The 25,547-nt window shown below is 42.5% G+C and overlaps 1 protein-coding gene across 1 annotated transcript in view; it reads left to right on the top strand.

Annotated features, from left to right (window-relative positions):
• The first annotated feature begins 5,447 nt into the window (after positions 1–5,447).
• LOC126266972 (hemicentin-2-like) overlaps positions 5,448–25,547 on the top strand; it is an 852,087-nt gene continuing 831,987 nt past the window's right edge. The window contains exon 1 of the mRNA XM_049971700.1: positions 5,448–5,849. Coding sequence (XP_049827657.1) covers positions 5,777–5,849 — 73 coding nt within the window. The 5' untranslated portion in view covers positions 5,448–5,776. The remainder of the gene's footprint in view (positions 5,850–25,547) is intronic.

Raw genomic sequence — 25,547 nt, 5'->3', positions numbered from 1 at the left:
GGATAGCAAGAATTAATAATTTCCCACATAGTTAAGGAGGGTGTGTAGGGAGTCATCTACTAATCTTTTAGAGTGTGGCCAATACGGCAATGTAGAGCCCTCGCCATGCTGTAAGACCATGTGCCCACCAAACTTATTGATTACCTACCAGCCACCCTGGTCCGTTCTGCTGTGGTCCTTATTCCCTCATATTGCTATACTGAAAAATAAAGGAATTACAACTTAGAGATAATAAAGACACCACGGAATTGCCTAGTAATATTCAAGACTTGTTTGAAGAGCAAGTTTAATAATACTTAGATCCTATACAATCACTGGATTTTAAGAACACTCTGCCATTGTGATCTGTACTTCTACAGGCCACCTACTCTTCTGCACCCTATTAGCTGTGTTATTAAACTTGCTTCCTAATCCTACTCTGACATAATATTCTGTCTAATCCTTACTTGGGTGTCCTGTGAACAGTAGGTATTTAGGAATATCTCTCTGAATTCACCGCAACTACGGCAGTTTGCTGCAACGCTACGCATGCGTCCTGCTATTGAGCCTTCCAGGTACTCGCAGACAAATTCCAATTTGTATACCAGTGGCCGTGACTCGGATAGTACCCTATCATAATGAGCAACCCCGATCTTGGAGAGTAACGAAATGTGGCTATTTTTTTAAACCAGTGCCGGTCGGTGTGACCGAGCGGCTCTAGGCGCTTCAGTCCGGATCCGTCCTGCTGCTACGGTCGCAGGTTCGAATCCTTCCTCGGGCATGGATGTGTGTGATGTCCTTAGGTTAGTTAGGATTAAGTATTTCTAAGTCTAGGGGACTTATGATCTCAGATGAGTTCCATAATGCTTAGAGCCATTTGAACCATTTTTGTAAGCCAGTACATTTTGAAATGAGAGTATGTTTTAAGTCGAAGTTTTCATAATTTCGCGCCCCTGGATTTTCTCTAAATTCTGGCACGTGTGCGCCCAAGATTTCATGGCCGACCGATCCCTGATTGCTGTTGTACCCCTGTCTCTTGACATCGGAGTCCTGTAGTAATGTTTCGTGCGTCTGGGTCCACGCAATTGTGATCCCGATTCGTACTTAGTTTACTACTCGCCACTGACTGCGAGCACTCGGCAGAACGGCGTACTCCATCAAGCGGGCGTTCCTGCCGTGTATCGGCCTGCGGCGGGAATTTGGCTCCGGATTGGGTAGTAAGATTTTATGTTTGTATTGCTGGTGACCAGTGAACTCACGGCGACGTGTTATTTATTCTGGCTGAATTTCTTCACGAGCGACCGGTTAGCGAATTTGCCTCATCTCATCCGCCAGTGCATTCTGCTGGATAGTGAGAGCTGTTTGCTCGTCTTTGATTACTAATATTTCTTTCTGTGTCTTTTCAACTACTTTCGAAAGCATACAAAGCCTTTCTGAATGCACTCACTTTAAACTTTGCCAGCGTTGTTCGATCTCGCGTAGTTTCGGTATTTTTTCGTGCATCTGGTGCGATTAATGTGGCTGGCCTTGCGTCACGTCTGGACTATACTGCTACTTCTCGCACCTGATCTGAGATTTTCCTAATGTCTTCAGTCTCCGATTCTACACTATTAACTTCATTCCTGACCTGATTTACGTTTCCTCCAAATTGATCAGACCTCTTTTGAATTCCAAATCGACGAAGGGCAGCTAGATATCTATTACACTTCAGTGTCACACGGTCATTTAATCGACGAACATTTAAACCTCCCTCTTTCGGCACAACGTTACGTGTAATGCACTGTCAACAAAACATGCTCGGTAAACATAAATGAAACTGAGAAACTGCAGGGACGGATTCCTGGCAGGAAACAAAGGACCGAAGGTCCCATGGACATGTGTCTGGAAATGCATAGTTGTCGCGGTAGAAGGCGCTGACGAATGAATATTCCTCTGACCACGTACCATGTGTTCCTTATGTGCTGTAGGCTGTATCATTGACACAGCCTACTTTAAGCCACAGAATGGTCTGTTATTCAGCTTGGGAACAAGCCGAGATAGTGTCTGTGTACGGACAAGCAGATGGAACCGGTCGAGAGGCAGCACGGCTACACCAAAACAAGTACCCACACAGACACGAACCACATCACACAACATTTCAAGCCCTTTTTGGGCGTTGTTGTGATCATGGATCCTTTCAGAGCGACGAACATGCAGGGAGGCGGCAGACTGTGTGCACCACATTCGAACGGCCGTGTTGCCTCTCACCCGTTTCCATCTGCTTAGCCGTGTGCGCAAACACCTCAACACCTGACAAATCTGCGTCAATCACACAGCCTAGAACACACGGCACGTGATCAGAGGAACTTCCATTCTTCAGCGCTATCTACCGAGGTAATGAAGTATTTCCGGACACATGTTCATAGGAGCTTCTTTCCTCCTTTTCCAGTTAGGAATCCGTTACTGCTGTTTATCGGTGTTATTAACGTTCACCCTGTCTAATCTATTCATGTTTAACAGCCGGCTCCGGTCATCCTCGGTGCTGTGAGGAAAGGTAGGCTCATCGCTGCAAACCCACCACAGCGCGGATACCACGAAGCGGAACCGGTATGTCGCGGGCGGCACACACGGCTCACTGCCCACTGACTTGTTACAAATGGACCTACACAGCTCATTAGCGGTCTTTCGAAAACCTTGTTAGCAAGAACCGTGACCTGTGCCGACCGTATACTGATAAGGTGATAAGGAGATAAGGCGACACTGCTACATGAAACTGCCAGAGAGGTTCCAGGAAGTGCTCCATGGCTTATGTAATGACACGATAGAAGTACTCAAGAGCGCTCTACGAGAGTTAGACTTTGTCAAAGGAGGCACAAAACGCGAGGGACTGAATGAGACATAATGAACGAAATTCGCAAGGTGCATCAGGTGGGAATAATGACGGGCAAAACACAAATGGAAACAGGGCGATAAAAAACCGGTGTCAAGGACAAAGATTTAGCAATGAATCTCAATGGAATGATAGAAGTAGACGGGGTAGCTATGACAGTAACTTTCACGAAAACAGAAATATCAACAGGAGGGGACTGCAAAATTCTAACCACTTAATGCAGCCGGTCTGTAACTCATGGCAAACAAGGAATAATGGAGGAATTGGTAGGTAAAGCCCGCAGCGTGATCACCAGAATGACGCAGTAGGTCAGACCACCTAACCATTTACAGAAACCACAGCAGAAGTCCGCAAAGGAACTCACAGTCGGCCGCTGCGGCCTCATTATAGCATTACGTTAGTGTTAAGAATCATTTATTTCCAATTCATTTATGTAGTCATTTGGCGTATTGTTCTTTATTTGTTTACATCTACACTTTACACTTTCTGGATGATTTATTACTGTATTTAGCGGATAAGACCTCCTCCTGTGACATCTGATCAATGCGATTTGCGTTTGTATTTTACTGCCCAGCTTTTGCACTTTGATAATACACCGTAAATTTGAGACTTACTGGCAGCCTCTCATGCTTCATAGAGACAAATCCATTTCGCGGATAGGAAAGTGCCGATTTCGCGGCGGAAACCTGTTGGGTTTATAATAAAACTGGTTGGTTCGACACTTGAACACTGTGATATTAGTACCTTGTCATGCCACAGCAAAGGTATGTGCTAGAACAATGCGAAGATTGCAATTTTTGTTCAGAATTAATTTAATATGTCTTGGAGACACTATTCTTCCCAGAATTCATCTTGGAATGGAGTAATGTTTTCGTTTCTTCCGCTGATATTGTCTGCATTGCTTGTGGGGCGTATGCGCAGTCTCTTTCACCATTCGGAATGAGAAGGCGATAATTGTACCATGGAAGTTCATTTTTGATCCGATAGTGGATCTGGGCATGACTTGATCACGCCACCGATAATGGTGAGGTATCTTGCGAGATGGATATGGGTTTTCCACGCCAGAGGCGGGTTAACGTTCGAGTGTGGTTATTTTCCTCGCTATGGTTCGATTAGGGGTATCTCCACTGGATCGACTTGTCCTCGTTGGTGGTTTTCAAGTGTGGTGACACTTACAGACATCCGTTGGTCTGTTGCTATTGTATAAGCATCATAGGCAGTAGTGTGATGGTGTTTGCCTTGTGGTATTTCGATTGGGGACCACCTGCGCCAGTGATGTGTCATAGGAATTTGATATCAGAACGTCGAACTTTGAAGGTTGTTGGTCAGTTTCAGAGACAAAGGTGAATTCCATTACATGCTGACAGCACAGTAAGGAGTGTACAAATGGAGGTGAGCAATATTCGACTCAGATTGTGTACCATATAACTGCATGAGCACCACTATCCAATAAGTTAACATCAACAGGAAGATCAACGTTCAGATTAGGGTGAAGTTGAAAAAGTTGGAGGTAGCTAAACTTGATAATTAGAAGTACGTGTTGCATGGTGTGAGTGTATGAATGTGCAGGCTGTGCGAGCTTAGCCCATTGGGGTGCATGAATTGTGTTGGGAAATTAAGAAAACACCACAATGAACAACAGCTACGTGGATTCACAACTAGAAAACGGTTAGTTTATGTCTGTTAGGTAGTCGATTAATTAGCAATAATAATGCGATTTCGCTTATGAAACATCGTTAGTAGTAACATCGCTTAAATGAAAGAAAACAGTAAGCCACTTTTTTGGTCAACATGAATCAAGACGGACATGTGCGTCGATTTGTTGACCATACACTACATCTTCCTCCCCCCCCCCCCCCCCCCCCCCCGGGTTCACTGGTCCCAAGGTCACCATGGCGCCTGTGGCTGTGGTACTGAGATAGTTGGCTTTTGAAGCCGGCTATCTGAGAAGAGAGGGCCACCGTGGTCGCCCGACGTGAATCCCGTCGAAAACTTGTGGGGCATAATCAAGAGGTCAGTTCGTGCATAGAATCCTGCATCTGCAGTACTTTCACAGTTATAGGTGACTGCATAGGCATAATGGCTTAATATTTCTGCAGGGGACTTCCGACGACTTACTGAGTCTGTGCAACGTTGAGTTGCTGCACTACTCTATAATTAGGACTGACACCACATTAAGAGGTATCCCACCACTTCTGTTAGCTCACTATCGTCTAGAAGCCACAGATTCAACATGGACAGGCACCTCGGCGAATAGTCTCGTATCGACGAGATGATGCAGTCTCGTCCGAGAACTAAGAGGAGTAAAGAGGAAGTTCGTGTTCGCTCTACTCCAGCTCCCCACGCTGCTGCCGCCGACATTGTCGTATGTCACAATAAATGCAGGCGCTTTCATTTTCGTTTAGGAAAGTCGCACCGTACGTTGACATCGATCGCGGTCCCCGGAAGAGGGTGCCTACTGTAGCAGTGGCCGCGATAATGGAGAGGGAGGGCCCGGGAGGCGGTAGCGGCGGCAGCGGCTGGGCGCGGCCGAAGCCAGCGGGGCTCGCGTCGCGTCGCGTCGTCGCCGGCGGAGCGGCGAGTGCTGCGCGCGCACCTCAGTGGCGCTTCAGACGCGCTGCCGTCCGGACGCCAGCGGCCCGCGACGAACTCAGCAGGCAGCAGCCCACGCCACGCCACGCCTGCCGACGCGACGCCGGCGCGCCGACGGTCTCCTCCGGCACTGTGCTACGTGCGGCGACACAGTGATCGCCTAACCACGCGTGAAGCGATACGCTGTAGCACCATTTATCGCTTTCGTTATACTCTTTGTCATCAGCTGATTAGTGGCTGTTGGCGTTAAGGTGCAGTTGTTTACATAAGCTGCTCGGACCACGTAAGGGATTGTTTACGAAGCATCGGGGAGGGCTGCACAGCGACGCGGACGCCATGGGGTCCAGTGTTGGCGCCCTGTTAGCGCTCTGCTGTGTCCTGTGTGCCACCGGATGCTCCGCCCAACTGGGTGAGTACAAAACGGGTGGGCGTAACCCGCGCTCGCCGTGCCGCCGACGTCACTGTGCACCTGCTACAGGCGTTTCCTGCCGCTATTGTATCTGGCGCGTGGCGCCCTTCTCGGTACGAGTGCATTGTGAATAGCTCTGGGCCTAAAGTACTGTTGACCTCATCGTGCGTTTCAGACCTTTTATCCCCGATCATGCATATGTATACCACTGCATGATTTGAATCAGATGCTACGTAATGCACCAATAATAATTTGCACTTATAATCTGACTTGTAAATGGAATTTTGGAGGCATGACTGTCACCTGCGTTTACTACAAAAACTATTCGTCCAATAAGTGAAATTACTTTTAAGTGTGAAGAGATAGTGGAAAATTGTCACAATGAACTACAGCAGGGACAGACGTATTTTATTAATCAGTAAAAAGGGGAATACAAGAAAGATGGTCAGAGTTCCATTTACATTATCTTAGTTAGCATTCAAAGGTACAGGCAGGCAGTTTAGGATGCAAAATAAGTATTCGTCTGCTACGCCGAAAATTACGCTCTGAATATAGACCGTTATTACTAGTACTATTGCCTCCTTTTCCTTTCTTATACTCTTACATTTTCAATGAAATGTTTGACCATCTTGTGCGAAAATATAATCTTCCGTAAGATACGTGTTGTTCACACATCTGGATAAACGTGTTTTTAGGATGTTTATGTGTACGTCTGGGCCATAATTCCATCAACGAAACAAAACTCCCCAAGCCATTTGCACTCATGTCGCCCAAGACAAGTTCTGAACGTCCTCCATGTGTACCTGTGGCTGTTATATTTCCGTCTTCAGTTTCAGAATTCTTTTTACTCCGAACTATTACTCGCCCATTTGACTTAAATAGCTCAAATCGACTACGGCCAGTAAATACAACGTACTTTCAGAAATCAGATCTATCTAATTTATGTTGTGTTGCAACACAGTTCGCTTTATTCTGTTGATTTTGACTACGCTTGAGTTGCTGCGGACTATTCAGCCTCCATACCCAACTTCATAAAGCACAGACTTTCCTGTAGGCATCTGAAATGAAACCAACTTTTGGAGGGTTTACTTTTTATTTTTTGACTCATTTAAGTATATCTGATAGAACTGCAGGAGGATCGCTTTGCGATTGAATTTCGTACGTTTTTGTTCTGATGAAAGCTGTATATAACTGTCTTCACTATACTGTAGGTCTGCCAATGATTTGTACGATTTCTTGAAAATATTTTCGAAACAACCTGCTGAGGGTTCTCCCTCTTCTTTTGTAGTTTCGCAACGTTTTCGACCCGTATTCATTAAACATCGTGCAACGGCTTTAAAAATTGACAGGGAACTGTCCACTACAGTCGATGAAATACAACTGCATAAGGAAAGTGAGAGGGACGTGTGTCAGTGAAGCAACAACCTGGGATCTTGTTCACTAGACCAATATTTGTTTGGCATCAACTAGTGGATGATTCTAAATAACGTGGATTTACAAATTAAGCATCATATGAACCCAAAAAGCATTTTAATTCTAAATACAGATATTAACCAATGTAAAGAAGTAATTATCGTTCGTTTCTTAGCTTTTTCATGACTGTGCCTGTTACATTCTAATCACTAAGGTGGAATGAATACTTTTTGGAATCACTGTATCTTCGTTAAAATGAATTAACTAGAGGTTTAGCTCATCATAATAACAGAAGTGTTTGTGAATGGAAACTCATAATTTTTTACATATCTCGGGCCTGTAACTCCCGAAATGTCAAGACTAAGCATTTTCCTGAACAACTTAATAATACAATCCTTCTAACGTTCTTTCAACATTGCTTTTACTTCATCAGTATATAGTTATTAGTAAGAGTTTTATATTTAGGCCTGTAACTGATACTTAAGGACATTTATTGAAATGCCAAGACGACAGAAATTCGTACCTGCGAATTTTGCTGATTTTTTATCTGTATGACAACGCCATACTCCAGTTTATCTGCACAGTTTTCAAAGGCGACATCGGTCACTAGACTGTGTACAACACTCGAAGCCAACTGGAACTTCTGGTGATGTGCAGATGTCAAACACTGAACGGAATCAGTGATACTGTGACAGAAAGTCCATCATCGACAATTGCCCCACATTTTTGTGACTTGAATTACATTCCCAACTATGTAGCCTCTCTCCCTACGTATACAGATCTGGTTTCAACGACACAGTTCCGTTCTTTACATCCGCTATATTTTACGTTAATCGAATTTAATGAGGCTCGCACAGTGAATAACTACACTAAAACTGTGTCGGAATACAATTACGTGAAGAATTTCGAAAATTAGAAATTACACTTCTTGCGAATTACTCTAGTCTGTATGTCGCCGACATGTTCTGTCCGTAGAACTAGACTTGTTCTGACCTTTCACGCTGAATCCCTCCAAATGAGTCATATCTGACATTTGAACCCTGCCACGCTGATCGCTGTCACTTATATTTCTAATTCCATCAGTTCTCGTTTCATTTCCACTTGTGTTGACGTTGCTGTATCCAGATCGAAATAAGTGTTCGCTGCGGACACTTTGAACAATAGTATCTTATACAGTAAAATATGCAACATGGTTTCCGGATATGAGTTTTTAACGCAGTTTACACACATAATTATTTACTCTTCGAGCTCATTTTATTGATATAAGGGAAGCTTCACATACCCAGAAAAATCTGCTATGTTAGTATCAAATGGTGATCATTAAAACGAAGGAAGATTAAGGTTAAGTCCGTCAACACCGAGGTAATTAGAGGTGGAGCACAACCTAAGAAAATTATTGGGATGGGCAAGAAAATCCGGGTGTCCTTTGAAAGAAATTATGGAGGAACTTTCCTGGAGTGATTTAGGGAAATCACGGCAAACCAAAATTTGTATGAAATTACAACGAAAGGAACACCCTTAGCTGCTTACAGGCGTTGACATACGTCAACGGGGACAGATGAAAATGTGTGCCCCGACCGGGACTCCAACCCGGAATCGCCTGCTTACATGGCAGACGCTCTATCCGTCTGAACCATCGAGGACAGAGAGGACAGCGCGACTGCAGGGATATATCTCTGGCACTCCTCCTGCGAAACCCACATTCTCAACGTATTGACCCGCACTACATTCCTAGTGGCCCCGCCTGTTATACTCAATACTCACGGCGCGTTGCCGATTCCCATAAGAGTTTGGGCACTGTTTGTGCATTCACACAGAAGAAGAAGATGGTCAAGTGGCCGGTGAGCCTTAACTGTATATATACTAGGATGGTATCTGTTCTTTCAGACAGAAAGACAGAATAGATACCATCGGTGACCATGCAGCTCGTTAGAATGAAATTACAACGAAAGGAACACCCTTAGCTGCTTAGAGGTGCTGACATACGTCAACGGGGACAGACGGGGACTCGAACCCGGGATCGCGCCGCGAGTAATGAGCATAATGGGTGGGGGCAGTACGAATGTAGTGCGGGACAATACGCCGAGAATGTGGGTTTCGCGAGCGGTGTGCCAGAGATAAATCCCTGTAGTCGCGATATCCTCTGTGTCCTCCGTGGTTCAGACGGATAGAGCGTCTGCCATGTAAGCAGGCGATCCCGGGTTCGAGTCCCGGTCGGGGCACACATTTTCATCCGTCCCCGTTGACGTATGTCAACGCCTGTAAGCAGCTACGGGTGTTCCTTTCGTTGTAATTTCATTCTAACGAGCTGCATGGTCACCGATGGTATTTCTTCATTCAGACATGTCCGAAAGAACAGATACCATCTTAGTATAAAAATTTTGATGGTTGGAGGCGGATTTGAACCGTCCTCTTTCCGAATACGAATTCATGGTTTCAACCACTGCGTCACCTCGCTCTCTCTGTTCATCGTTCTGAACTTCCCAACAACTGTCTAACGATGTTATCACCTTGTACGTACCGCGATAAGGAGATGTGACAATTCAAACACATGACTCCAACTGAGGAGCAGCCCTCGGTTCACGGAAATATACGACCATTGTGTCCTGCCTTCCTAAGGTTTCCTTATATTCCTTGATCTGAATCGCCTTACAGTTAACAAGATACAAGGTTCTTAGAGTTTTCCTAAGTCCCTTAAGAAAAATGGCCGAAAGATTCTTTTGAAAAGGACAGGTCCGGTGTCCATAAAGATTACTACCTAATAAGAGCTAGCGCTCCAATGTCAGTGGCACCGACGGTATGTTAGTCCTAAATCGGTTTGCAGAGATTGTTCTTTCAAATTTCCAGCGGTCGGTTTTCTGCATTAATGGGACAAGAAACTACCAGTATTCCGTTCTCCATTCGTAGTACGCAAAGACGTCTGCAGACCGCGTCCAGAATTACCTACACTATCAACGAGGTCTTTCTCATGTTGTCCAACAAGGTGGGGGGCCGAACATTTGGTAAATGATTTGAAGGAAGCAATATTAAAGTTTAACACCACGTCTAAGATGCCTTCTGTGATATAGTGAAATTAGGGATGGCATGCTTTTCTTATATAACAAAGTAGCAAAGTCCCTCTTCAACTCGTTCGATATTGTTAGAATTCCTTGTTTAGAAAACCGACAGGAAATGACATACGCCTATTCAGTAAAATCTGCAATAGAAGTAGAACTACTATTTCCTTGCCGGTTAATCTGTAAGGTGAATCGCCATGCAACCTCTTCATTTCAAAGGGTGCACTGCAAACAAACAAATTTTATCTTGCATTAATTGTGTATTCTAATCACTTCTAACATTCCCAAGCGGAGTGTACCACTTCACGTAAAAGAAAACACTATGACGTCGAACCGCGTCGAGAATCACCGACGCTATCAATTTAGTGCTTCTCGTGTTGTCCAACAACAAGGTGGGGCGCCTAATTCAACAGTCTCCGTTTCAAGTAGTCATAGTTGATAATTAGTTCCGATCAGATTTAATTATCGTCGTTGAATATAGTAAAGAAATATATTAAAAATTAATAAATAACCGTTTCTGTCGATGACGCGTATTGGAATCTTAAGTATTTACAGTATTGTCTACAGAAATAGTTATTCATTAATGTTATAATTTATTTTGCTTTTAGACCCTGTAAAAGTAATTAAATTTAGCCAACACTAATTGCTAAGTGAGAGTAATCGCAATTGAGATTCTTAAAAAAATATATTGTAGAAAATATATACAAGTTGTGGCATCTCTCGTGCCAATATACCCGTTGTTAAAAAATTGAATACATACAAATTTTATATTACAACAGTGTTCTCTTCTAATGGCTTCTAGTGTTCTCAAGAGTAATGCAACACTTCAAGTAAAAAAAATAAACAAAAAATAAAGAAAATATTGTCTTCAAAACACTTTTAATAAGCATTTACGTACAATAAATGCACAGATAAACACTAGCCTTATGAATATTAGTAGTTGTCGAAGTTTTTGTTTCGATGTCGCTGTAATTTATGAACATCAACATGTTTCCAGATCACGTGAGATATGCTGCATGTGGTGAACTCTCTCTATTAGAGTATTGTGTTCCTTAAGATTGGTCTAATCTTCTCTTCGTACGATGAGTCCCTATTCAGACAGAAGTATAAAAATAAGTTTGTTCATACGCCATCAAACAAGTATACAGTCATCTTCTCGTTCACGTATTAAACGGTCGCTGTTGTACATCAGTTTTCTGCAAACAATTGCAAAGTGTATGGCAGGTGGTTCTTTCTGTTGAAACACTGATTAGGGCTTCTTCCCGGTCCATTCCCGTGTGGCACGTGGTCTGAGCGAGCCGTAATAAGTCGAGTCTTCGCGATATGTATGGATCTGTGAAAAATACTTATTTCCTCAACTAATACCGCTTCTTCAAACGTTTTGTGTAGGCTTCCGGGGGACATATAATGCCAGTCTGCAGACGTCCGGCATTTAAGTTTTTTCTGCTTTACTGTGACTCTCCCATAGATCAATCAAATCTGTTGCCACATGTGCTATTCTTCTTTGTGTTAGAACAATAACCTCTGATAGGTCTATTTTATAGGGTACCACAGACAAGCATTATTACCGGAAGGGTCCCATGAGCGTTCTGTAAGTAGAATTAGTGCATTTTCTCAGTATGCTATGAATGAACGAGATATCTCCCGCCCGCCTAATACACGACTAAGCCCGTATAATCATTTCATTTCGTATCCCCACAAATAGTTACTCCTAGTTACCTGGTTCCAATTGTGACTCACTAATACAGTTGTCACAGGGTACCACCTTTTCCGTTTAGTGAAGCGTACTATTTTGTGGTTTTAAACGATTAAAATGAGTCTCCAGTCTTTGCACGATTCGAATCTTAACTAGATCTGACATTATTTTTGCAACTTTATCCACACCGTTTTATGCACTGTCTGTGAGAAGTCTGAGGTTAATGTTAACACACTATCTACAGGTATTAACACATAATATGAATAGCGAGGGTTCCGGAGCAATTCTGTTTTTCACGGCTGGAGTTACTTCTACATCTGTCGATGACTCTCCAGCCAAGATAACATGCTGTGATCTCCAAACCAAGTATACCTCTGTCCGATCATCAATTTCGTTCGAAATCCCATATAACATATTGGAACAAATAAGCCCTCGATCACAAATATTAAGTCAAAATTAACCAGGTTTAGACGCTAGTATGAGCGTCGTCTTCAGAATTAATCTAACTGTACTATAACATAATAGGTATATAATACATTAATAAAATTAAAGTTTGTACTGGCTGGAGAGAGATGCAGTACTTACAAGTCACATTTAAAAAAAAAATCTAAGCCGCAAAGGCGACGTCATGAATAGTTGTATATAACATGGCGAGCCGCTAAGGGCTGCTCGTACTTGAGTGAACAAGGGTTTCAACAAGACTCTTGGTTTGGAGATCAAAGCATGTTATCTAGGCTGGAGAGTCGTCGACAGATGTAGAAGTAATTTCAGGCGTGATAAGAATCTTTGCAACCCTTGTTCACTCAAGTACGAGCAGTCCTTAGCGGCTCGCCATCTTATTTACACCTGTTCATGGCCTCGCCCTTCCGGCTTAGATTTTTCTTCAAATGTGACTTGTAAGTACTACATCTCTTTCCAGTCAGTGTAATCTTTAATTTTATTAATGTATTATATACCTAATATGTTTTAAAACAGTTTAATTCTGAAGACGACGCTCATTGTAGCGTCAAAACCAGGTCAATTTTGACTTAATATTTGCGACCGAGGGCTTATTTGTTCTAATATAATTCTGACACGGTCACTGAACCTTAGCAGCTATGTACAAAGTTTCCCATATAATACTTCCTTCATTAAGAATCGTTGGAGTGATACAATGTCAAAGACTCTTCCAGTACCAGCATAATATTGCTCACTTCCTCACTTCGCAGATTTAGTCGCTGTTTTTTTTAGATCTCTACGAATGAGAATTAAAATATTACTAGTAATCACTGTGGTATCAAATATGATGTTTCATAGGCATGATCAAAATTGTTCGTCACCCTATTAAAAAGAGAATCACCCATTTGCTAACTTTTCTTAGTCGCATTTCAAAAATGTAGCATACAAACTGAACAGGTATTAAATGATTGTTTCAAAAAATTTCTTTTACACGTAATCTACGCCGTCTGATAATACGAGTAGTTGAAGTAGTTGAAGCACTCTGCATTCCGCATCTTGCTTGCTCTCCGTAAGATTCACTTGGTAGAATTCTCCACAGACACCCTCGAGAGAGTGTCATTGCCACATCCACTTTCTGAACTATGAACCTGTCAATACTATACTGAACCAGAATCTATAACTTTCGTCTATGTGTGCGCATTGCATGGCAATTAATAATGTGTAATGGTAGCTAACCATTAGCATTTATTTGGAAAATTTCTAGGGTCGGGTGAAAATTTTGGTGCGTTGTTCTCAGGTACAATATGTAAATAATTAGGATTTGAACATCTTAGAGGAAGGTGAATTCTAAAGTATGTATAAAAGGTGCTCATTTTCGCCCTCCTAAGGGCATGTCTGCAGAATTATTTGAGTAAAGGAACCCTTACAGCAGTCCAGATTTGACGTTACCTTCTTTCTTGTAATATGCGTTAGTTGTTTGTGTTGTGTTTTAACTTTACTGAAATAAGTAGAATGTGTGATAGTGCTGCAAAACACATCATACAGTTTGGGACTTAGCCTTCGAACAATGAAACCTGTTTCTATGAGGATTCCTTAGTGGTGAAATACGTAGTAAATAGTGAAGTCAGTGATTCAGGAAGAGATTTAATTTCAGGATTGAAATCAAGAACTGACACTCTTTAACCTTCGTTTCCCTAGTATTGTACCACAGTTTGAAGTCATGCGGCAACAGTAAAACTGTTTTACAATGTGTGTTGTCGCTTCTTTTTCGCCTTAGACCTTCCGTCTTTGGCATGCAGTTACTTGATAAACAATTAATTACTGCGTTAAGTAGTACACCTGTTTCGGAACTTAGAACAAGGGACTTTCTAAGTGCAAATAAAATGTTTGCAGCGTTTAAGTACACTCACCGGCTCCGACAGACTTTAAATAAAACGATTGATTAGCGAACTATATTACGGATAGGGCGGGGTTTCGTTTCTCATTGTGCCCTACATCTCGTATCAGTTAACCACCTGGTCGGAGATGATTTAGGATTGAGCCAGTTCAGAGTACGCTCAACTGCTCCCGTGAAAAAGACACACTATGTATATCAGTGGCAAGGAATGTAAGTCATTAAGCTTTCATCACTAGACCACCTAAAAAGGAAAAAGCAACTTGTCAATATTATTTACAACTTCTCATTTGACAGCAAAGAAATCTGTTGTATTCGCCAAGGTATACCACTGTGCATTCACTTCTGGGTATTATGTACCATATCGTCTTTACTAATTATCTTTGAGAGTATGCTGTTATTCAGTTTCTTACTTGCACGTTTTCTTTCATAGTTACACTACCTAGCCCAGTATGCCTTGATATTTTGCACGACCAAGATTGATGTCATTTCCTGCTTAATGAGTACACTTGGTTCCTGGCACCAGTAGTCTGACATTCCCATTATATGAATTATACATAATGGACGCACGCTTACAGGTTGTTGACATATGGTTGATGACATGTGGAAATTTGGGTCGGGCCGTGTCTCGTTCTCGGATAGTCAAATAGTAAGGCAGCCGCTCGTGATTAGCTGGAAATTCAGTTTCGAGTGCCGTTCCGCAACAAATTTCCACTGTCGTCATTTCATTATGAAGCTGATAGTTGTCCATCGCAATTGCGAATACATTTCATGTACAAATAATTATCGTATGAACTCTGGAACATTGTAAATAATAAGCGTGAATATTTTCAGAATCGGTCCCTTTCAGATTTTCGGTCTCATTCTTAGCTGTGCATCAACATTGAAATCACAATAAGACACACTGATCGGTAGCAGTAGACGGCTATGTTAATTTTTAACGAACCATTTCAGTTTTCACTAAAGAGACGTAGGGTAATCTTCAACTACCTGAGATGATACACCAGAATTTTTACATTTCAGTATTTTAATAAGACAACTTGCTCAAACTTGCTCATTTTATATGTCGCACGCACGCACACACACACACACACACACACACACACACACACACACACACACACACACACACATCAAGAATGGTTCTCTCTCTCTCTCTCTCTATTCGTTCAAAGGAATCTATTATTTGCCGTTCCGCCTTTCTAATGGTCTAGAGGTCACATCCTTACGTCACAACTGGAAAGACCATAACCCCTACAATGCGGATCTTTGTAGCTAAAGTTATATCTCTACTCATTAAATTCTTGTCAAGGTTTAACACTGCCTTTCTACCAAGCAGTATGCGTTTCTGATTTCGTGGCTGCAGTCACCGTAAGCGGAAATCTGGGAACCTAGATAATTGAGGGTAGACACTAGCATTATTGTTTCTCTTCCTATATCCCATGAAATGATAAGTTCAGTTACCATTATATTCGTTTTCTTAACATTCAACCTATGACCAGGTTTTTCAATTTCATCTTTGATCTTCAGCAAGGCAGTTATTAACTCTTCTTCGCTTTCTACCAGCGGTATAGTATCATATGCGTATCTAACGTTTATATTTATCCCAGCTACTTCAATTCCAGTTCCGTCTTCATCTAGCCCGGCATTCTTCGTAACGTGCTCTGCATACAGACTGAATAAGCAAGGTGATAACATGCAGCCTTGCAGTACCTTTTTTCTGAATCTTGATCAGTTTACTTATTCGATACTTAGTTCTCACCTTGGCTTCATGGTCAGGGTAGGAACTCCGCGTAGGATGGATGAGGTAATTTTTGAGTACTTCCCATAATTTATTGTGATCGACACAGTGAATGTTGGCAATTTGATCTATGCTTCCTCTTCCATTACGAAATCCATCCTGTTCTCGCGGGAGTTCTTGCTATAGATAGTGGTGAAGTCTACTTTGTAAGATTTTGAGCTTGACTTTGCTAGCATGTGAGATTAGGATAATTGTTCGGTGATCTGAGAATTCTATAAAAATTCCCTTCTTTGGGATTGGGATAAATACCGATCTTTTTCAGTCTTACGGCCACTGTTGAGTGCCCCATATTTTCTGACACATTGAATACATAACTTTTACTGATTTCTTTCTAATGACTTGTAACAATTCTGCTGGAATTTCATCAGGTACACTAGTTATGCCTTAGCCGTATTTTCGCGAGTCAGTATGTCAGTATGCAGTCCTTTCTAATATAGATCTCTTATTCATTCAGCCCATTTTCCTTAACGTCCCCATCTTCTGTTAAATCTTTGCCACTTCCATCTTTTATCATTCTAATTTGCGCCTGGAATTTTCTTTGATGTTTCTAATTTCTTGTAAAGATCCCTTGTCGTCCCCATTCTGCTATCATCTGCAACATCTTTGGACTGTCCGCTTAAGAAGACATTTTTATCTCTTTTATCTAATTTCTGAAACTCTGTATTTAAATTAAATATTGCTGATCCATCCCCTTTGATTTTTGCTTTCCTTCGTTTTACCCCTACTTGCAGTACCTCAGTCGATAGCCATCTGTCCTTCTTCTTATTCTCTTTCTTGCGAAAGTGTTTTTCTGCTGCCTCCTTTATTGGCTACTTCTGTCCACATCTCATGTGAGCTTTCGTCTTCTAACTCTGTAAGCCATCAAATCTGTTTTGGACTTCCACTGTGTAGTCAAAGGGTACGGTCTCAAGGTCATATCTGCAACATGGAAGAGCTCTTGCAATTTTCCTTATTTTCACTCGGAGGGAGCTCCAGGTATTGTTGTTGACTCAACCTCACTCTTCCACCTCTGATTACAAAGTATGTAATCTATTTGATTCCGTTGTCGGCCGTCTGGCGACGTCCAAGTATATAGGCGTCGTTTGGGTAGCTGGAACAGTGTGTTAGTGATGACCAATGAATCGTCTTGACAGAATTCTAAGAGTCTATTCCTGCTTAAATTACTGTATCAAAACCAAATTTTCCCGTTACATCCTCTACAATTTGATTTCCCATTTTTGCGTTCCGGTCTTCAACTATGATGACGACATCCTTCTTAGGTGTGGACAGCAGTAATTGCTGTAAATTTTCTTAGAACTGGTGAATTACTTCCTTTATAGCATCGGTGGTTGGTGCATAAACTTGAATGACTGTGATATAAGATGGCTGACCTTGAAGTCTGATGGACGACATTCTTTCATCTTTACAGTTGCATCCTGTCCTACTCTGTCACTAATTATGAAGGCCTCTCCATTACTTCTGTTGTTCTCGTGTCCGGAATAGCGTAGTATATGGCCGTCCGAAGCACGCAAATTCTCCGCTACCAGTCCACTTCATTTCTCTTCTTCCCAGTATGTCGGTGTTATTTCTCTCCGTTTCTCTTTTGACTAGTCTGCTTTTCCTTAATACATGCATCTTACATTCCATGTTCCTATGCAGTGCTTGTCCTTGCAAAATCTTCTTCTTCGTGAAGCTTTTCTCAATCTGGTTGCCCCGGAGATCCGAGAGGGGAACTTGAAACTGTGGAACGTTTTGAGTTGAGTAAAGTCTAATGAGCGACTCAGTTTTCCATCGGGGCTGGTTACCTATCCTTCTGATGAGTTGCTCGGCTTAACAGGGGCACCACGTGTAAGAAGGAAATTGGAGAATTGAGGTGACAGAGACTGTGAGAACTCTCTTGCTGAGTTCTTGTAATCGGCTATCTCCTCCATTTTATGCCAGATTCTCAAGGTTTTTGCAGAGACTCCATGAAGAATGGTTACACCTTCTCACGGAATGAAATAAGATACTGTACTGTTTTCGATGTGACACTGGTTGGTCAGTCTGGAAGAATCAGGTTATACGACTCCAAACAGCTGTCACAACTTACGAAGGAGATTTTGAGAATTCAGCAAACCAAATGATATTAACAGTGGGTACAACAGGTCAACGACATTAACAAAAACGTGTTATTTTAATATCTAAAGAACATTGTTTACGAACTTGAGCCATTTCATATCCACAGCGCAGTACATTAAATTGTTATCACTGAATACACGAGAATGCAGGCCTTAAATTGTATCCCAGGCTCGTTCATCTTTCTGTTTCAAAATTTCTCTCAAGCTCGTCGGACTTTTGTCAGTGGTGACATTGTGTTAAATAATAATGAATTCTTGAAATATTCAGTCACTGGGTACGCTTTTATTGCATACACGGATCTTATAAAGTTAGAACGATAGGCCACTGCTATGCCCATAATATTCTCACGCCGTATCCTGCTGTTCTATTACATTGCTGCTAATTTTCTTTCCGGCACTGTGTCAGTAACTTGAGGACCCCTGGCCTTTATAACCTCCCAGGAACTGAGAAAATGAGTTTTCAAAGAAAAAAAAACATTATTTCAATTTCCACAAAATATCGCAACGTAACAGGACATGGCTGTTTTTATAACAAAAATAAAGGCAATGATTCAAAGTTGGATATTTTAACAGTTGCTACGTTGAGAGAAGATTGGAAATGTTCTGGATGTAGAAGACGCTAGTCGATGCAGTACTGCCGCTCTGTTTCAGCTTCTTGTATGCCGATGAGCACTGGCATACGTATGAAATGTTGGAAACAATGTGGTTAATTTTCTTGCGGATGTGGATGACATCTCGTAGTCAAGGATATTAGATTTACATTTATTTTTAGTGGTTGCCTGGCAGCAAAAGTTTAATTGAAGTATATTCTGATTCACGTCGGAAACATTAATGTATAATGACCTGCGAATGGTAGGTGTCATCTACTTTGTCTGCTTCAGCACAGGGGACGTGGTGAACGTATCTGAACAGTTAAAAATACTCTTCTCTACGTCTAGGTAGAAATTTTGGTCAACTTTGCACGTTAAGATGCCAACAGGCTTGACGCAGTGGTAACACCTACTCTCGTCAGAACAGCGAAGTTAAGCGCTGTCGGGTTAGGCTAGCACCTGGATTGGTGACCGTCCGGTCTACCGAGCGCTGTTGGTAAGCGGGGTGTACTCAGTCCTCGTGAGGCAAATTGAGGAGCTACTTGACAGAAACACCGGCACCGCTCACTAAAATTGATAACGTCCGGGATAGCAGTATGCTAACCACATGCCCCTCTATGTCCGCATCCAGTGACGCCTCTAAGCCGAGAGATTTGTAGTAAGGTTCTATGGGACATAACTGCTGGGATCATCGGTTCCTAGACTTACACACTACTTAGTCTAACTTAAACTACTTTACACTATGGACAAACAGACAACCATGTCCGAGGGAGGAATCAAACCTCAAATGGGGCGACCCGCGCGAACCGTGATAAGGCTCCCAAGACCGCGCGGCTACCCCGCTTGGCTGTAGGCAAAGGATGGCACTGTGGTTGGTCCGTAGATTGGCCCTTCTGAGGCTCATTCGGACGTAGTTCAGTAGTTTAGCTTTTTTGTGCATTGAGACAGGTTTCCGGTAATTTAAGGAGAATGGCCCAATTTCAATGGTTAATATTCTATCAAAAACGGGCCGGCCACGGTGGCCATGCGGTTCTAGGCGCTTCAGTCCGGAACCGCGTGACTGCTGCGGTCGCAGGTTCGAATCCAAGGCGTGGGTGTGTGTGATGTGCTTAGGTTAGTTAGGTTGCTGTAGTTCTAGGTTATAGGGGACTGATGACCTCAGATGTTAAGTCCCATAGTGCTCAGAGCAATTTGAACCATTTTTTAAATCAAAAACGGTGTCATTAGCAAGGTAGCTCAAGGTAGGATAGATCCAGGCAAGTGACATAATGCGTATAGGGAAACCATGAGACAATCCCATAAACTGATGGATGGACGGGGGTTTCAACAGCCATATACTCAAATGTGAAGCCTGTACCAAAATCACTTCCCAAAATCGATCTAACGAATTCGAGTCCTGCGTTTACACTGAGATACATAGTGATATGTGAACATTAAGGACAATGATGTGTAACTTCCAACTGACATAGATGGATTAAATTTGTAGCATACACATAAATATGTGTTTTAGTGTCGTACAGAAGGCAACGGAAGGAAATACGCAATGAGACGAACAGAAATGACACTTTAATTCAAAGACAATAATTACAATAATTACACTGACGTCATTGCGATTTATGACGATCCTCAGTACATTAAAAAAGGTGTGACATTGTTATTAATTGGTGTGTGGTCATCATGAACGGCAGTGGAAGATCAGCAACGTGCTCTAATGATGGCAACAAGGGTAACGAGGAATGCTTGTGGAAGGACGTTCCATTCAACAATCAGCGAGGTTAAAGACAGGTGGATGGTCGTTACTGCATGTGTACACCCTGCATTACTTCTCCCTAACGCATCCCACACGTGCGTGATGGGCTTTGAGTCTCGAGAAAAGGGAAGGTCAGTCCAGTCACCAAACATCTCTTCGTTGCAAGTGCTCCTCCACTTGCGTTGTTCGATGTGGTCGCACACTGTCATCCATAAAAATGAACTCCATGTTAAACGCACCACTGAAAAGACGCATATGGGGAAAGAATACAGTCTCAGAAGAACGTTGACTGCTGCGTGTAGCGTGTTCAAAGATATGGAGGTCAGTATTGTTGTTGTTGTGGTCTTCAGTCCTGAGACTGGTTTGATGCAGCTCTGCATGCTACTCTGTTCTGTGCAAGCTTCTTCATCTCCCAGTACCTACTGCAACCTACATCCTTCTGAATTTGCTTAGTGTATTCATCTCCTGGTCTTCCTCTCCGAATTTTACCCTCCACGCTGCCCTCCAATGCTAAATTTGTGATCCCTTGATGCCTCAAAACATGTCCTACCAACCGATCCCTTCTTCTAGTCAAGTTGTGCCACAAACTTTTCTTCTCCTCAATCCTGTTCAACACCTCCTCATTAGTTACGTGATCTATCCACCATATCTTCAGCATTCTTCTGTAGCACCACATTTCGAAAGCTTCTATTCTCTTCTTGTCCAAACTAGTTATCGTCCATGTTTCACTTCCATACATGGCTACACTCCATACAAATACTTTCAGAAACGACTTCCTGATACATAAATCAATACTGGATCTTAACAAATTTCTCTTCTTCAGAAACGCTTTCCTTGCCATTGCCAGTCTACATTTTATATCCTCTTTACTTCGACCATCATCAGTTATTTTGCTCCCCAAATAGCAAAACTCCTTTACTACTTTAAGTGTCTCATTTCCTAATCTAATTCCCTCAACATCACCCGATTTAATTTGACTACATTCCATTATCCTCGTTTTGCTTTTGTTGATGTTCATCTTATATCCTCCTTTCAAGACACATGGAGGTCAGTAATCCCTTGCAAAATCGCGTCACCCGACGCTGTAACACCTGGCCCACGAAACGAACATTTTATAAGATGTTCATGGGTGAATCAGGTGTTCACATCACTCGCCCTACGACAGTACTTAATGTATCCAAGACAATTTTCGAATATTATCGTTTTCGTGGTCCATGTGTTATGGTGAGGAGAGGCATAGTGTTCATATCGTTCTATTGGCATACTGACGTCCTAATGTTTGAACAACATACACTCATTTTCGAGGTAATTGTGACAGTATACACTTTCCAAATGTGCGTCTTCTCAGGGGTGCATTCGGTCCTAACGTAATTTCTTGTGGATGACAATGTGCGACAGTACAGAACAGGGCCGGTAGATAAGTCCTTCGAGCGAAAGGATATTCGTCGATTGGACTGGTCCGCCCATTCCCTCGTTATAAATCGCATCGAGCACTTGTACGATACGTGGGGGAGATGTATTACAGTAGCACCACGTGCACCAACGTCCAACCACCAGTTGTAAACTGCGCTGGAGGAGGAGTGGAGAGCCCTACCGCTAGAACTTCTTACCAAGGGAGCACGTTGCAGAGACTGTGTTGTCGTTCGTGGTGGTGTTCCACCTTTTACAATGTCCACGAGACCATCACCAATCACGGTGACTTCCGTGTCATTACCGTCTATTAATAAAAGTAGCATTTCTGTTCCTCTCATTGCGTATTTCTTTCAGTTATTTGCTGTACAATACTGTAGCAGTTCTTTCTACGTATGGCCTAGGTGTCATCGAGCTATTTGATTTGACAGTTATACGTTATACAAAGCTAATTTCCTTGAGTTTTGCATACCTTCATGTGAATTCCTGACATGTCTATCAGAGGCACCGTGACAAAGTGACAAACCTGTTTTTTTTTTTTGCATTGTCTAGTTACGCAAAAGTTGTGAAAAAGTTCACTTACCAGCTACAGGCGTTCTGTCATCCAATTTCTGCCTGGGACCTAAGATGACCTTTAAAGTGTCAATGATACATTGATTTCCAGACACCAAACAGCATCCTTTGCTAAAAATGGGTCCGTAACTCACAAATAACAAACAGTTGCAGGCAGACTGTCATCAGTGGTGGAGATGATCAGTTAAACGTATAAGGCAATGTGCTGAGGAGGCAGACCGACAAAACAGCACACTCCGAACCAGAACTTGGTTCTACCGGAAATTACCTCGATAAACCATAACATACCGGCCAACTGTGCGTGGAATGGAGACTCCACAAGCTGTCGATAGGCTTCCGGAAAAATGCGGCACCAGATGTCTCCGCACAAGGCACGCAATCCCAGTACACTGTTAGTCGTTGGATTATAAGTGCGGTACTGGCGGTCAATAGTTTCCTTGATGTGTTCTGAGAGAACGTGAACAGATGATTTTGATGATTAAACTAATCAATACGAATTCACGTACCGTACTTTCTCACATTGTCCTACAGGAAGATACCCTTGCCGAAGAGGGTGATATCAATCTTGAGGGGATGCAAATAGTCCTCAATATTTATGAGTTACCCCATTGATTGTGATTACTGCCACACGTCCTGTGGAAGCATAAGTGATAGTACCACAGGCCCTATGCAAGATCAGGTGAATGTTCCCCCTATCATAATACTGTCCCCGTTGGAATTCGATTACTCGATAAATAGTACAATTCTCAACGTTGTCAATTCAACTAAGTACCTGGGCGTTAAAATCACGAACAACTTCAGTTGGAAAGACCACAAAGATAATATTGTGGGGAAGGCGAGCCAAAGGTTGCGTTTTATTGGCAGGACACTTAGAAGATGCAAGAAGTCTACTGAAGAGAATCTAAAACAGCTTACACTGCACTCTTTCGTCCTCTGTTAGAATATTGCTGCGCAGTGTGGGATCCTTACGAGGTGGGATTGACGGAGGACATCGAAAGGGTGCAGAAAAGGGCAGCTCTTTTTGTATTATCACGTAATAGGGGAGAGGGTGTGGCAGATATGATACGTGAGTTGTGATGGAAGTCATTAAAGCAAAGACGATTTTCGTCGCGACGAGATCTATTTACAAAATTTCAGTCACCAACGTTCTCTTCCGAATGCGAAAATATTTTGTTGAGCCCAACCTACATAGGTAGGAATGATCATCAAAATAAAATAATAGACATCAGAGCTCCAATAGAAAGGTTTAGGTGTTCGTTTTTCCCACGCGCTGTTCGGGAGTGGAATGATAGAGAGATAGTATGATTGTGGTTCGATGAACCCCCTGCCAAGCACTTAAATGTGAATTTCAGACTAATCATGTAGATGTAGACGTAGATGCAGATCCATCTGCACCCGTGATGTAATCCACCTTTTGACAGTAATAAATTTTCCTCTCATGAGACGGTCATTTATTTTCAATTTCTTTGCAAGATAATAGACCACCAGCAAAATTAAAATTCTAAATTTTTTTAGAATGGATGGAAGTGCAGTAACGAGAGTGTTTACAGTATACTGAATATAGAACCTCTAAGACGTATGGCCAGAGAAAAGAGGGGATGAGATGATGAACAAAGAGAGGGGGAAAGAGAAAGGGCAGGACGAGACAGAGAGAGAGGGAGGGGATAAAAGAGAGAGGGGTAGGAGTGGATAAGGAGGAATGAGAGAAGAGAGAGAGAGAGAGAGAGAGAGAGAGAGAGAGAGAGAGAGAGAGGGGGGGGGGGAGGAAGAAGGAGCAAACGGACAAGAAGATTATGAGGAAGAGTTGGACAGAGACAGGGGGAGAAGAAGATTCCCACGAATATCCCGTTCTCCTATACAGAAACGTGTGCTTTCTCTTCCCTACGATACAGGAATGTGTAGCCGGAACAATTAGTTTTGAATAAAAAAATAATCGGTGATGATGACGGAAGACTTCCGGCATAAATGATAACCCTCAAATTCCCAATGGAATTGTAAAATGAAGACGCGGCAGAGCGGACAGAGTTACAGGGCGACCTGATTCCCCTTCGGTGAGAGATTATCTCTAAAATGCGGAAGAATCGGCAATTAGTGGAATGTGCATGAACAAGGAAATGGAAACGACCTCATTAAAGGTGCAAAAATTCGACTCTACAGGACTGCATCGCATAAAAGAAGTGTCATGTTGAGCTCATCTTTGCAAACTTTTCCGGATTAATCTCTGATTCGGTTCTCCGTGAGGAGACTACCAAAGGGCAGTCGACCATGAGAAAAAGATTGAGTAATCAACGAATTATTCCATGTATCAGAACATGGAATATCAAGCGTATGAACGTAGCAGGTAAGCGAGAAAATCTGAAAAGGGAACTGTAAAGGCTTAGTTCAGACGTGGAAGGCGTCATTGAAGTGAAATGGAAGAAACGTAACGGTTTCTGGTGACACGAACATCAACAACAGAAGAATACGGTGTAGTTAGAGTAGGATTCACTATGAATAGGAAGATAGGACAAAGAGTGAATTACTGTGAACAATTCAGTAGTAGGGTAGTTCTGAACAGACACCAATACCCACTACAATAGTCCAAGTATACATACTGAAGACGCAAATGTAGGTTGTTGGTAATTAGATAGACTGGTAAGGAATGAACACTTTCTTCGCAGAATGGTGGAAGAAAGGAAAATACGGAGAATCCTGACAAGAACGAGGGACATCATGATAGAACGCGTGTCACGACATCAAACAGTTACTTCCGCCGTACTAGGCGTGGCTGTAAAGGCTAAAAGCTGTAGAGGAAGACTTGGATTGGGATGTATCCAACACATGACGGAAGACACAGGATGCGAATGCTATTCTTAGATAAAGCAGTTGGCACGAGAGAGGAAATTGTAGCGGGCTGCATGAAACTAGTCAAGAGACTAATGACGCAAAAAAAACTCGTCGCTCACCCGTCGCTGCCATGTTATATTTTTATGTGCGGCAAC

The sequence above is a fragment of the Schistocerca gregaria genome, chromosome 4 (assembly GCF_023897955.1).
Source record: "Schistocerca gregaria isolate iqSchGreg1 chromosome 4, iqSchGreg1.2, whole genome shotgun sequence".
NCBI lineage: Eukaryota > Metazoa > Arthropoda > Insecta > Orthoptera > Acrididae > Schistocerca > Schistocerca gregaria.
Note: the sequence above shows the minus strand (reverse complement) of the source record. Positions and strands in the feature narration are given on the sequence as shown.